Here is a 14,932-nt window from a genome sequence, read left to right as displayed (position 1 = left end):
GCCCAACTGATGTTATTCAAAATATTGATAACTTCTGTGCAACACATAACATACGCGTTGTACATACCCCTCGGTCATTAACTTAGCCTGTCTGTGCAATACGGCGGCGTGCATCATTGCTTTTCTACGAAACCAATATGAATAATAACCGACATGACAACTCACACATACATAAACTTTTTAGCGACAAGTTGGCGAGATGAGTCAATGATACAGTGGGAGGTGGAACTTGCTTATCGTTGCCTCTGACCACATTTCACATTTTTCATTTGTGCCTTCCTGTCACGGAGTGAAATCTCGCTGCTCTGAGGATGAATTCGGTTGATGGTATATTCGCCTCATCGTTTCTTGGGACAGTTTGACTACTCAAAAACATTATTTTCGTGTTTAATGCTATTGTTCTTACATTTTATGTTATCTTCGTTATCTCAATAAAGTTTTCTTTTTGTTTACAATGTACCACACTCGATAAAGGACGAATTCGCCTTAAAACACTATCACATCTGCGCTTTCACCATGTTTAGTGTTTACAAGTGAATTCGTCCCTAAGTGTGGTCCGTTGGGAACCAAAAGAAGACTTTATTGAGTCTAAGGACAATAGCATTAGGCACGAAATTAATGTATCTGAGTATTAAAGCCGTCCCACCAAATATACCATCTACCGAGTTCATCCTCAGAGCAGTAGGGAGATGCTTACTCAGTGACTGCAAGGCGTACATCTGGCATGGTGTTCACGCATGTGCTGATCCCGAGTTCTGTACAGACAACGAGTGAACCTAACCGGTTGGTGCTGACAGATACGACCTGCGGTTACATTTTAGAAACAATGAAACATCCTGAAACTATGATGGTGGGCGGGGGTCTTCTATCATGGGGTTGAAAAATAAGTGTTTTTAGAGAAAGGCAGTACTATGAATGGTAACAGATACTTGGAATTATTGTGTGACCATTTAGCTATTTTGACAAGTGTGAGGTAGAGGGGTTTCAGCAGGACTGTACGTCCTACCACACCAGTCGATGTGTTCAGCAGTGGCTGGGTGACTGTGGTGTAAACTACATCAAAGACTGGCCAGCTAACAGTCCTGACTTAAACCTGATTGAAAATATATGGTTTATTATGAAAAAAAAAAAAAAATCAGAGAAAAAAGATACAGGCTTAGTTCCGAAACTGAAGGGATGGTTGACCAGTGTGTGTGGAAAGACCTTACTGCTGACCTCATACACAGCCTTGTAGACTCGGTTTTTAAGAGACTGCAGAAAGGCAATACTACAAGATTCTAGTTGATGGTAAGTGTAAAAATCCATTTTTGTTAGTTACGAAAATAATGTATGAAGGAGTTGTGACGTGCATACATAAGTAAGCAACAGTGCATCTGACGGAGAGGCTAAGTTAATGACCGAGGGTGTACATGTACACAGAACAGTGTGCGAGGTGGTGAGGGCGCCCTATAGGGCGTAGATACCACTGTGGGCAGGTGGTAAAGGTTACTCTATAACTCAAGCGATACCATTATGTAGAAGGCAGATAACTGGAGCGGTGATTTTAGCTTGGGTGGTTGTCATGGTAGTTTACGTCTAAGAAATCAGGACTTCAAAGCACATTTTGAAGCAGTACTTAACCCCAATGAGCCAACCGACACTGACGGTAATGACGGGATGACTCATATCACTATCCCAGACTCAGACGAGCCATTCACGCCAGCAGAGGTACAGTACCAGGCCAATAAGGTGAAATCGGATGAAGCAAGTGGTCCTGACGGGTGATGTGTTTGCGTTATATAACGGTATTTTATCGTCAGAGATGTATTCTCAAACGTGGAAGAACAAAAATTTTCACCATTTTTAAGAAAGGTGATAGATGATGCCCGAAAAACTAACGAAGTATAATTGTAATTAACAACGAAGCTATATCGGCTGTATAAGCGTTTAAGCCTTTGGTTCACACAGTTCAGGTAACAGGATGGTGCGCAGAAGCAACGCAGCTGCACTGTGCACATCGTGAAGCATCGCCTTACCGACACGGGCAGGCGGAAAAGGTAAAATTATTTGTGAGGTTTGTCGACTTCTCAAAGCATACCAAGGGATCAAGGCAATTTTTTTTTTTTTTTTTTTAGTGTTATAGAGTATTGGGTGTGGTATGGTGATACTGTCAGCGTTAATGGCGAAGTGACGCGTCGCAGAGATCCTGGAGAGCTTCGTGGAGGTGACGGCCTTGCGCGGGGTGAAAGAGGGCCCGCTTACATCCTGCTTTTTATTCATAGTTATCATTAATGAATTGATAAAGACAATGAAAGAAAAGTGTCAGCTACAGCCACTCATTGACTTATTACACGTATTAGAGCTGATGGATGACACATTATTACTATCAATCAACAAACGAAATATGATCCCAAACGACAGGAATACATAACAATTATGCGAATAATATGGAATGGTGATAAACAGCATTTAAACTAATTTCATTTTTAATCAATAATGAGACCGGAGACACGGACACGATACTAGTGAACGAATTGGTAATGAAGCAATACACGAGTTATGTTTACTTGGTAACATCGTTCACGAGTGATGGCTCCGTGTCCTTGGCAGTTAGGATGCATGCAATGGATAAACTCTGTCATGTGTTGAAGTATGTATCCTTTATCAAAAAGAACAACGACGTACCATGATATCGTCCCTTCTATATGTATGTGAGTCCTGGGTGGGAGCCAATGTCAAGTCTGATATCAAGCTTTAAAATTGGACAATAAAGCAACTCCTCGGCGACAGAAGAACTCAAACTTGATATGCTTCAGTGAAGCTGGCTAACCATTGCTTCCAGGTCTAATTAAGTTTAAGCAACTTTTTTTTTTTTTTTTTAGTAACATGTGGCTTTAAAGATCGAGCTTACTAGATGATCCTCTATCTTCTTGTCATGCGTAGTATGACCAACACTTAATACACACACGGGTGAATTTCAAAGAAGCACACTCATAATAAGAATTTCTTGATCAAGAACGTTCCTGATTCAATTCTCACTTCGAATTCCTTACGTTGTCTTCTTTATAAAGAAATTATTCCAAGTTTTTCAGTTCACGAAAAAAATAAATAAATAAAAATAAATAAATAAATAAATAAAGAGTTCCACCGAACGGCATTTAGCCGATTCCGTGTGAGTGATCACAATCTGAACACTGAAACAGGTCGCTGGAATAAACGAGGACGCGGCCGTCTTCCTGGTGAAAAACGTGTCTGTCTGTGGTGAGGTGCAGAGCGAAGGGCACGTGCCCTTCGACTGGAATAACATCAGGATGAATTATCGCATCAAAAGTCGAAGTAATTTTGCAGTAACCATTCACACCATGAGAGTCGAGTCGAGTCGAGCCGAGTCACGAATGTGGTCAGAGCCATGTTTTTCATCACTCATCGCGAGACCACTATGCAGCATACAGCCTCAGGATTTCACTATTCTTGTTTAGGAGCTCTCTGTTCTATAATATCTAAGTGGTCGGAAGCATCGATATCGTTCTGAGAAAAAAAAAAAAAAAGAATTTGTCTGGATTATTTAGATTAGGAAACAGGTAACTAGAAACACCGACTTGGAGGTCTTGGTGTTGAGTTCATGCAACCATAGTCTGCTCCTCTTTCTTCTTCGCCGCCGGATCCTCAACAAAGTATGTAGGACAGCGAGAGCACGTGTCCATACTCCCTGGCATCTGACAAGATACTGATAAATGTGACTTCTTGACTCTTTCAGTGTGAACGTAACATCAATCTGACTCGTGTCAAATGACTCTAATCAGTTTACTCGACTCGACTCGACTGGCTTGGTGTGCACGCAGCCTTACTGTCTAATTGCAAGACGCATGGGAGCGGCGTCTCTTGTACTTACTGTGGGTACCACGTAATGATGATTAGAAAGCTAGGTATCTCGCACACAGGACTCAGCGACCAGGGTATTTCGATACTACTGACACTCATTGGGACAAGTGACACGTTCAGTGTAAAATATAAATAAATAAATAAATAAATAAATAAAAAATAAATAAATAAAAGGCATAGCACAGGACACTGGTTCAAACCACAAAATAACGCTCGTTTCAGCACAGACCGGCACGCACCAACAACACACTCACACATGGCGGACACTTCTTGATCCTAATCTCTCACTATCCAAGTCTTAACGCCTCTCAGTAACAACAGAGGAAAGTCTCAACCATCAGGACGCCTCGACTCAGTACACCAAACACGCGTCCTATCTTAACCGTGGCTGATCCACTCGCTGTCTGACCTGTCCAAGGATTCTACATTAAGTGTTGCTTAGACCTGTTCCTCAACTTCTAAAGGCCAAACCTTGTTGCGCGCGCATGGAGGGAGGAGATAGCGACACACACACACACACACACACACACACAGCTACACCACACAACCAATGCGCATCACTATGTAACTCGTAACTACTTTACACATGTATATCACTTTCTTAACCTTATTCTTACCTGAACCATTCATCCCAGCCTCCGCGATCTCGAACACCCCAGTCAAGGCCTGAAGACAAAAGTTCCTCGAGAGTATTCACTGGTGAGGCCTGAAGAGGTACAGTGAGGAAGGCAATTAAAGAGGATTTGTAGGCTACAGCGAGCACCATGGCGGCTATCCAGTTCGTTATGACCAATACCCGTAGTCCTGATGACGTTGGTACAAGGTATATCGGATGGGCGCGGTTAAGAAAAATTCCAACGACGTAAAACTCTGCATTGTTGATCTGTTGAAACCACACCCCCGGTTCTAATAATCCTGTTAGAAGGACCACAGGTGGTATTATCAGTAGGGTGATCAGGACTACAGCCCATACCATTCCCTGAAAATAGTAATTGATGTTTATAAAATTATACTTTATATTTCAATCCTCTTTTTGTGTATGGTTCTCAAATACGTAATGATATATTCCAACAAATAGATTTGACACTTTTTAAAATATATTTTGGTTCACACTTGTTTTACTTGTTACTGCTCTTACCGTGAAAGGCCAAGCAACAGCTGAGTATTGCGGAAGAGGCTGTGGTTTTGGGGTGATGAAACAAGTGTAGTCTATGTAATAAGGTCTTGTCATATCTATGATTCGAAGTCGATCAGCGGTAATAAAGTAATTTGCGAAGGATATATCAGTTTCTCCTCTCATGGTTTCTCCCATTGCACCTGTGAATTGTTGTTACTATTACTATAATCGTAGTAGCTGGTTAGGCATTATTATAATTATCATTATTATATTATTATTATTATTATTATTATTATTATTATTACTATTATTATTATTATTATTATTATTATTGTTACTATTATTATTATATTATTATTATTATTATTATTATTATTATTATTCCTATTATTATTATCATTATTATTATTATTATTATTATTATTATTATTATTATTATTATTACTGTTATCATTATTATTATTATTATCAATATCATCATCATCAGCAGCAGCAACAGCATCATCAGCATCAAAATAATCGTAATTATGCTCATCATCATCAGTTAATCAGTATTATCACGTGTATACATATGCCATGTGACGAACGAGAAAAGTGTGGTACGATATTACAAAACTGATTTATATCGTTACTAATTATGACGTTTACTTACGATTATCAATTATGTTTCCACACGTTCCTTGAGTCTTTGGTAAATAATGATGTTTCTTCTATTGGTAAATAATGATGTTTCATGATAGAAGAATAAAAAGTTGATGTATCATTGGGAAAATGGTGCGTAATAGTTTCAAACTATTTCATCCTAATGTAACATACTATGCTTATGGCAAAATGTTTTCCCCAAGTGGTAGCTGGAGAGTTGTAAATTTGTTACCGTACATTTCTACAACCAACTACTCCGCCTGGCACTTGGAAGGTACAACGATGATTTTGGCCTGGAGCAACTTTTGGAGTCCATCGCATATAAAAATTGCGATTTCAGTAATGGAAACACTTCTTATATATTAACTTTTGACGGCGCATCGTTCTTATTTTATGACATTTTTTCGTCAGACCCACCGTTTTGCCGTATTTTGCATATTTTGACTTATCAGCATGTGAGCAAAGGTTTCTGCCTCGCATCTCCCGCAACTATCACCTCATCACTACAGCTCCAGCTCGAGCGCGCAAAATGCCATAACTCCTTCATATACGGGATAGCCAGTTTTGTTTGACACCATCAGACTCAACAGTGACTGTAAAATCAAAATGTATTGTAAAAACTGGACAAAATATAAATAAAAAGAGTATTACAACGAATTGAACAATGTGAAAAAAAAAAAAATTTGCTCGCTATTCTCAATAGTTAATAATTTAATGCTGAAATATATTAATACATTAAGTAGGAAAAAAAAAAAAAAAAAAAAAAAAAAAATATATATATATATATATATATATATATATATATATATATATATATATATATATATATATATATATATATATATATATATATATATATATATATATATATATATATATATATATATATATATATATATATATATGTATATATTCTGAGACGTCTCCGCCAGTTTTTCTCACCCCCCAGCTGCTAACTCTGTACACGGGCCGTATCCGTCCATGTATGGAATATGCTTCACATGTCTGGGGGGGGGATTCCACTCATACCGCTCTTCTAGACAGGGTGGAATCAAAAGCTTTTCGTCTCATCAACTCCTCTCCTCTAACTGTCTTCAGCCTCTCTCTCATCGCCGCAATATTGCAACTCAAGCTGCCTTCTACCGCTATTTTCATGTTAACTGCTCTTCTGATCTCGCTAACTGCATGCCTCCCTTCCTCCCGCGGCCTCGCTGCACAAGACTTTCTTCTTTCTCTTGCCCCTATTCTGTCCACCTCTCTAATGCAAGAGTTAACCAATATTCTCAATCATTCATCCCTTTCTCTGGTAAACTCAGGAACTCCCTGCCTGTTTCTGTATTTCCACCTTCCTATGACTTGAATTCCTTCATGAGGGAGATTTCAAAACACTTATCCTTCAATTTTTGACTACCGCTTTGGATCCTTTGATGGGACTGGCATCTCAGTGGGTTTAAAAAAAAAAAATTTATTGGATTTTTGTTGCCCTTGGCCAGTGTCCTTCCTACATAATATATATATATATATATATATATATATATATATATATATATATATATATATATATATATATATATATATATATATATATATATATATATATATATATATATATATATATATATATATATATATATATATATATATATATATATATATATATATATATATATATATATATATATATATATATATATATATATATATATATATATATATATATATATTATTTTTACCCTTTCTGTCTGAAGGACACTGGCCAAGGGCAACAAAAATCCAATATAAATATATATATTATTTTATATATATATATATATATATATATATATATATATATATATATATATATATATATATATATATATATATATATATATATATATATATATATATATATATATATATATATAAAATAATATATATATATTATTTTTACCCTTTCTGTCTGAACTTTTACAATTTTTAGTGACTCCCGGAGTGTTCTTTTTCGCTGTTGAAGATTTTAGACGTTTTTCCCTTCATCCTCTTTTTTTCTCGATAGGCTGGCTAAAGTGGCGGCAACTCGGCTTACTCCATCCACCCATATTCCCATTTATGACTTATATTCCAGTATAAAGGTGGCAGTTCTGAGCAGTTGGCAGAGCAGATGGGAAGATTTCGTTGTCACCACGAAGATGAGGGAGGTAACTTCTTTTGCTGACTGTCCGTGGACGTATGTCGTTGTGCAGGAGCGCCGCTCTTAGACTGCACTGACCCGTCTCCGGACGGGTCACACATGTCTCACGCATGGTTACCTCATGTCCCAGGAAACGCAAACATTTTGTAATGAGTTCTTAGTTCCCCTTAGAGTGTGACATTTTCTGTCCCAGTCTGGTGGAGCTGCGGGAAAGATACCTGTTTCGCTGTCGTAGTGTACATGGTGGGACTTTCCAGATTGCACTGATATTTTGGAGAGAGGGCTCTCTCCCCGGTACATGAGATCCTCAAGTTTGTGGAGAAGGCTGGCCTATTCAACATAGTATAGTTTTCATTTTAAATATTTTTATCTTAAATGTTTTACTAGTAATATCACTGCACCTGGAGGCAAGTAACAAACAACGCTGGATCTTGGGGGCTGAATCAGTGGTGTCAGCTTCTTGGGCACATAACGAACACCGGCAGATATCTTGGTCAGTGTGGTCAGTCTCTTAGGTAGGAAAAGAACAACACCAGACACTCTTTTTTTTTTTTTTAATTCTGTTGCGGTGCCATGTGACCACGATGTTGCGGCGACATAACCTAAATCAATCAATCGATCTTCTTTTTCTTCTTTTTCTTTTTCCTTCTTTTTTTTTATTCTTCTTCTAATTCTTTTTTTTTTTCCTTCACTGGTTGTTGCTTATTCAAACTGTGATAATCTTTTCGGTCTTTGATAACACCTTGCATCTCGATATATATATATATATATATATATATATATATATATATATATATATATATATATATATATATATATATATATATATATATATATATATATATATATATATATATATATATATATATATATATATATATATATATATATATATATATATGAACCGATTAGTTCACCATTTGACAATTTTACGCAATTACGAATAATTTAGGAATTATACTATATTGCGTTTAAAAGAATTATTATAACAAGATTGGTGGAATTCCCTCCCTTTCACATCCAATTCTTGCTATGATTAGGCTGAATTAACTTTTACTTTACCTGTCCAATTACCATCCGACAACCGCCGGCCCCACTTTTCTCCGTCTCGTGGTTTAGATATCTGTACTGTAAAATTGAGCGCCTTTGCCAGGGTCTTGAGGAGCCTTATTTCAAGGCCGTCGTAATATATGCTCCCATCCGGTTGATCCTCAAAGATCGAAACTGGAGGATGATTGAAGGTTGTGGCGCGGAGCTAAGGATGAAATGGTGAAACTCGTCACTTATATTAGAAAACACAGTTAGATTGATGAAGATATACACACATCCTCAAAACATGTTTCAAAGGGCATTTAGGAATGAATAAAATAAAACAATTAACTAATTTCACTAAAATTATGAAGTAAAAAAGTTATATTAATGTGAATATTGTAGGAGTACTACATTTTATTTACATCCGTTAAGATTTCGTAAAGGAAAGGAATTAACTACACTTACTTTATATCCGTTAAAATTTTTGAGCTTATCAGCAAAGAAAGGAGTCCGAGTAGCGCTGACAACAGGAGGCCAAAAGCCCAGATAACGAAGAGATGTGCGATTTTGGTTTATGAAGAATGCATGAGTATAGAGTTGGAGCCGAGGAACACTGAGAGCCACATTCGGTGAAGGGCAAGCCATGAGCAACTGCATTATTTTGTTTATTGGAGTGGCCTGTAATGGTGATCATTATTACTTACTCTGTGCTACTACTTTGTGTTATTGTATAGATTAAACTATGTTTTATAATATATTATAATTCATGCAATCTTTAAATGAATTAATTATCTAACATTTAACTTGTCTTATGTAATGACCATTCATGCAATCTTTCAATTAATTAACGATCTAACATTTAGCATTTGTCTTCATTATAGCAATGTTTGCATTACAATAATAGTAATATTTTTGTTCTTATAAACTAAAAGTATTTTGGCACTACTACCCTACTTTTAATTTTCAGATTTACATTTTTAGGCCACAAGGTAGATGATGAAGGTATTCGCACAAAGAGTGATGTAATCAAAGCAATAACAATTCCATGACCTCAGAATGTTTCCTCAATATCTCTTCTTATATTGAGCTGCTTGTGCCATATCCTCCAGAACGTCGGCAACCATGAACCACGTGAGGAAAAGAATCACATACTCGTAATTAAATGGCAAAATCAAGGACATCTAGCCAATATTGTACGGCGGTTGAAGAGTGGATTAACGCCGACATTGATGCCAATATTAAAAAGGATGTAGATGCGCATTTTATGGAATTAATAGACAAATACAAAAATGGCATCATAGCAAAGAACCAAAAAAAAAAAAAAAAAAAAAAAAAAAAAAACACCTCAATGGTGGCCAAATCATATACACATGATCCATCGATGAGTACATCAATTTCACTAAGAAATGAATCATATATATATATATATATATATATATATATATATATATATATATATATATATATATATATATATATATATATATATATATATATATATATATATATATATATATATATATATATATATATATATATATATATATATATATATATATATATATATATATATATATATATATATAGTGGTAAGTTTTGAAGAATAGTTTTGTTTATTTTTTTATTGTCCTGGCCTGTTTTTTTTTCTTTTTTGTATTGTTTGCTGTAGTGTTTCTGTTGTGAGTTTTGTTAATAGTGGGTCAGCGTTACTTAGTCGTGTTAAGTTTCCGTTGGGGAATGGCAAAAATTGGTGTGTGTATTCATTCAGTTATTAATTGTGATTGTATTTTGGTTGAAATTTTTGTTTTCTTCGGGAGTTACTTTGAATGTCTGACTCCATATGTCTTCTTCATTGTAAACTTTGTTATTATTGTGTATAATGTATGGTGTGTTGGGAATGTTGTATCCTTTGTACCTTATGATATGTTTCCAGAGTGTTTTAGGATCTTTGTATAGCTATTTTTATATGTATTTTACTTGGTCAGTTTTTGTTTTGTTGGGTGTAGCATTCTTTTTCAATAGCAAGTTGTATTATTTTCAGTGTTCTGTATTTTTGTTTAATCCATCCAGTTTGGTTGAAATTATCTATTAAGTTTTGTGCCCAAAATTAAGATTTTTTATTGTATTATTTATTATTGATTTTTCTTCTATTTTATGTGTTGTGTTTGGTACTACTGTTGTAACTATGTGTTTAGAGTGTTTTATGGCAGAGTCTAGTTCATGTGTGGACATGGTTGGATTTGTGTTTATGGATGTTGTTTTATCAGAGATTTCTTGTTTAAATTCGTCCCGATCAGCTAGTTTTATGTTATGTCTTGGTTGGATGTGTGATTTTATGGCCTGCGTAGTGATGGTGATGATAATGATCGGAAGTGGTGAGGGAGCCTTATTTTAGTTCTTTGTTATGAAATACTTTATTGTTCCCGAGAATAATATCAGGTGTCCTGGAGCTTGTCTCGTTAATGAATGTTGGAAAATGTGGGCCGAGGTGGTTGAATTTACTGTGGTCAACGAGTTTTTAATAGCTTTGCTATGTTGCTTGTGTCGTTATAGTTGAGAATAGTGTGGTGTACATTTAGGTCTCCTATTATGTAAGTAGGTGAGTTTTGTGATGCTATTCTGTGAAAGTCTGAGAAAGGGAGGAATGCCCTTCTGGGTGGGAGATATGTGGTGGCAATGTTGATTTCTCCTGTGTTGGTGGTTATTGTTATTTGTAAAATGTCAGTATCAAAATTACCTGCTATTTTGTGTTTTATATTTGTTTTTATTAGTATTGCTGATCCATCGTGTCGTTCATTAGACGTATTAATTTTGTAAGTTGTATAACCTGCGATTTTCATATTTTCATCGTCTTTTAAACCAGTGCTGTTAAGTAGTATGATATGTGGATTATGTTGTAGGTATATGTTGGTGAGTGTATTTATGTTCTGTTCCACGTGTGTGCGTTATGTTGTATAAGTGAAATGTTGTCCTTGTTAAATGTTTTTCTTTGTGTGCATTTGGACGTTACTTTGTTTTGGTTTAGTGTTTACCTTGAATTTACTCTTGTTCTAGGTTTTGGGTGTTTTGTGGCTGGGGGACGGTTCTTTCAGCTATTAGTCAATTTCTTATTTTGTTAAATACTGAGTTATCTGTTGTGCACCAGCGATTGTAGATGTTGATTTCGTTATTTATCATGTTATAGTATATTTCTGTTTCAGTGTATGAATTGTTTGTATAGCGCCATTTGATTTTACCTTTTTTCTATATTTTCTGTAAGTTGTTGCATAGTTATATTTGAGTTGGCTTTCCATCCTTCTCTCTTTTTTTGTGATTATTAATAAACCCAAATCTTTTCCTTCTATTTGTTCTGACTATGATATGTCTTCTGATGTTTTTTTTTTTTTTATTAATTAATTAATTAATTTTATTTTATTTTTTGTTACCGTTTGTGTGTTTGGTCTGTTTTCTTGAGGTTCTGATGCCGGTGTTCCAGCATATGTAACTTGTTGGTGTTGGGTGTTAGTGTTATTATTGCTTAAGGGATTGGTTAGTATGTTCAAGATTTGTGTTGATGGTGGGTTTGGTGGTAGTTTGATGTTAGATAAGTTTTTTTAGTGAGAGGGTTTTGTTGAATTTATCGTTGTAACTTCCTGGATTTATTGCATTTATCATGTGTGCGTGGAACGTGCATGACATTATTTTTGCATTTGTGTCTTTGTCGAAGGGTTGTACTTGATTGTTATTGGTGGTGAGGGTTTGGTTGTATGTTCCATTTGAGTTTTGAGTGTTTTGTTTCCGTTTTACGTTTATGATGTCTTTCCTTATTTTGTTATTATTTGCTCGCTAGAGTTGTATGCAGTTCTTTGCAGTTGATACTTTTTTTTTTTATTTTATTCAATTTTTTTTATTAGGCGGTATAGTTTTTTCAGGTGTATTCTTCTGAACATTCAGAACAAATTTCGTATGATTTTGGCTTGTTGCATTTGTTTGTAGCGTGTTACTCAATGGCATAACATTTCATGCAGGTATTGGGATGAATTATTCTTGTTTTATATTGTAATGTGGGATTCTGAGGTGAAAGACTAAAATCCCTGTTTCCGTTGCCCTTTTTGTTATGGTGGTTTCAGTGAAAATGATTTTTACTATTCTTGATCTTGGGATCTTTATAACCTGTACTATATCAGTAACCCAGGTATTGTGTGTTTTGACTTCCTCTGCGATGTCTTGTTCGGATTGATTATGTATATGTTCATCTAGGTTCAAGAGCAATACTGTCCTCTTGACTCTTAGCTCAGTGGGCACTATGGAATTGAAACTTTTGGCCCTGAGCTCTTCTAAACAGCCATTGTTGAATATTGGGTCTGCTTCTTCTTTTTTTTTTATGTAGGAAGGACACTGGCCAAGGGCAACAAAAATCTAATAAAAAAAATGCCCACTGAAATGCCAGTCCCATAAAAGGGTCAAAGCAGTGGTCAAAAATTGGTGGATAAGTGTCTTGAAACCTCCCTCTTGAAGGAATTCAAGTCATAGGAGGGTGGAAATACAGAAGCAGGCAGGGAGTTCCAGAGTTTACCAGAGAAAGGGATGAATGATTGAGAATACTGGTTAACTCTTGCGTTAGAGAGGTGGACAGAATAGGGATGAGAGAAAGAAGAAAGTCTTGTACAGCGAGGCCGCGGAAGGAGGGGAGGCATGCAGTTAGCAAGATCAGAAGAGCAGTTAGCATGAAAATAGCGGTAGAAGACAGCTAGATATGCAACATTGCGGCGGTGAGAGAGAGGCTGAAGACAACCAGTTAGAGGAGAGGAGTTGATGAGACGAAAAGCTTTTGATTCCACCCTGTCTAGAAGAGCAGTATGAGTGGAACCCCCCCAAACATGTGAAGCATACTTCATACATGGACGGATAAGGTCCTTGTACAGAGTTAGCAGCTGGGGGGGGGGGTGAGAAAAACTGGCGGAGACGTCTCAGAACACCTAACTTCATAGAAGCTGTTTTAGCTAGAGATGAGATGTGAAGTTTCCAGTTCAGATTATAAGTAAAGGACAGTGTAGAAGAGGGTGACAGTTGAGTGTCATTGAAGAAGAGGGGGATAGTTGTCTGGAAGGTTGTGTCAAGTTGATAGATGGAGAAATTGAGTTTTTGAGGCATTGAACAATACCAAGTTTACTCTGCCCTAATCAGAAATTTTAGAAAGATCAGAAGTCAGGCGTTCTGTGGCTTCCATGCGTGATATGTTCACCTCCTGAAGGATTGGACGTCTATGAAAAGACGTGGAAAAGTGCAGGGTGGTATCATCAGCGTAGGAGTGGATAGGACAAGAAGTTTGGTTTAGAAGATCATTAATGAATAATAAGAAGAGAGTGGGTGACAGGACAGAACCCTGAGGAACACCACTGTTAATAGATTTAGAAGAAGAACAGTGACCGTCTACCACAGCAGCAATAGAACGGTCAGAAAGGAAACTTGAGATGAAGTTACAGAGAGAAGGATAGAAACCGTAGGAGGGTAGTTTGGAAATCAAAGCTTTGTGCCAGACTCTATCAAAAGCTTTTGATATGTCCAAGATAACAGCAAAGGTTTCACGAAAATCTCTAAAAGAGGATGACCAAGACTCAGTAAGGAAAGCCAGAAGATCACCAGTAGAGCGGCCTTGACGGAACCCAAACTGGCGATCAGATAGAAGGTTGTGAAGTGATAGATGTTTAAGAATCTTCCTGTTGAGGATAGATTCAAAAACTTTAGATAGGCAGGAAATTAAAGCAATAGGACGGTAGTTTGATGGATTAGAACGGTCACCCTTTTTAGGAACAGGTTGAATGTAGGCAAACTTCCAGCAAGAAGGAAAGGTAGATGTTGACAGACAAAGCAGAAAGAGTTTGACTAGGCAAGGTGCAAGCACGGAGTCACACTTTCGGAGAACAATAGGAGGGACCCCATCAGGTCCATAAGCCTTCCGAGGGTTTAGGCCAACGAGGGTATGGAAAACATCATTGCGAAGAATTTTTATAGATGGCATGAAGTAGTCAGAGGGTGGAGGAGAGGGAGGAACAAGCCCAGAATCGTCCAAGGTAAAGTTTTTAGCAAAGGTTTGAGCAAAGAGTTCAGCTTTAGAAATAGATGTG

At 36.5% G+C, this 14,932-nt stretch overlaps 1 protein-coding gene across 1 annotated transcript in view; it reads right to left on the bottom strand.

The window, feature by feature from the left end:
* The window catches only part of LOC135112900 (ionotropic receptor 21a-like), a 78,203-nt gene extending 69,161 nt beyond the window's left edge, over positions 1 to 9,042 (bottom strand). Inside the window, exons 1-3 of the mRNA XM_064027849.1 lie at positions 8,856 to 9,042; positions 5,000 to 5,178; positions 4,479 to 4,840 (exon numbers count right to left, since the gene is read on the bottom strand). Of these exons, the coding sequence (XP_063883919.1) occupies positions 4,479 to 4,840; positions 5,000 to 5,173 (536 nt within the window). The 5' untranslated portion in view covers positions 5,174 to 5,178; positions 8,856 to 9,042. The remainder of the gene's footprint in view (positions 1 to 4,478; positions 4,841 to 4,999; positions 5,179 to 8,855) is intronic.
* Between the last annotated feature and the right edge of the window lie 5,890 nt (positions 9,043 to 14,932).

The sequence above is a fragment of the Scylla paramamosain genome, chromosome 24, assembly GCF_035594125.1.
Source record: "Scylla paramamosain isolate STU-SP2022 chromosome 24, ASM3559412v1, whole genome shotgun sequence".
Classification (NCBI taxonomy): Eukaryota; Metazoa; Arthropoda; class Malacostraca; order Decapoda; family Portunidae; genus Scylla; species Scylla paramamosain.
This window is presented reverse-complemented; position numbering and strand designations above follow the sequence as displayed.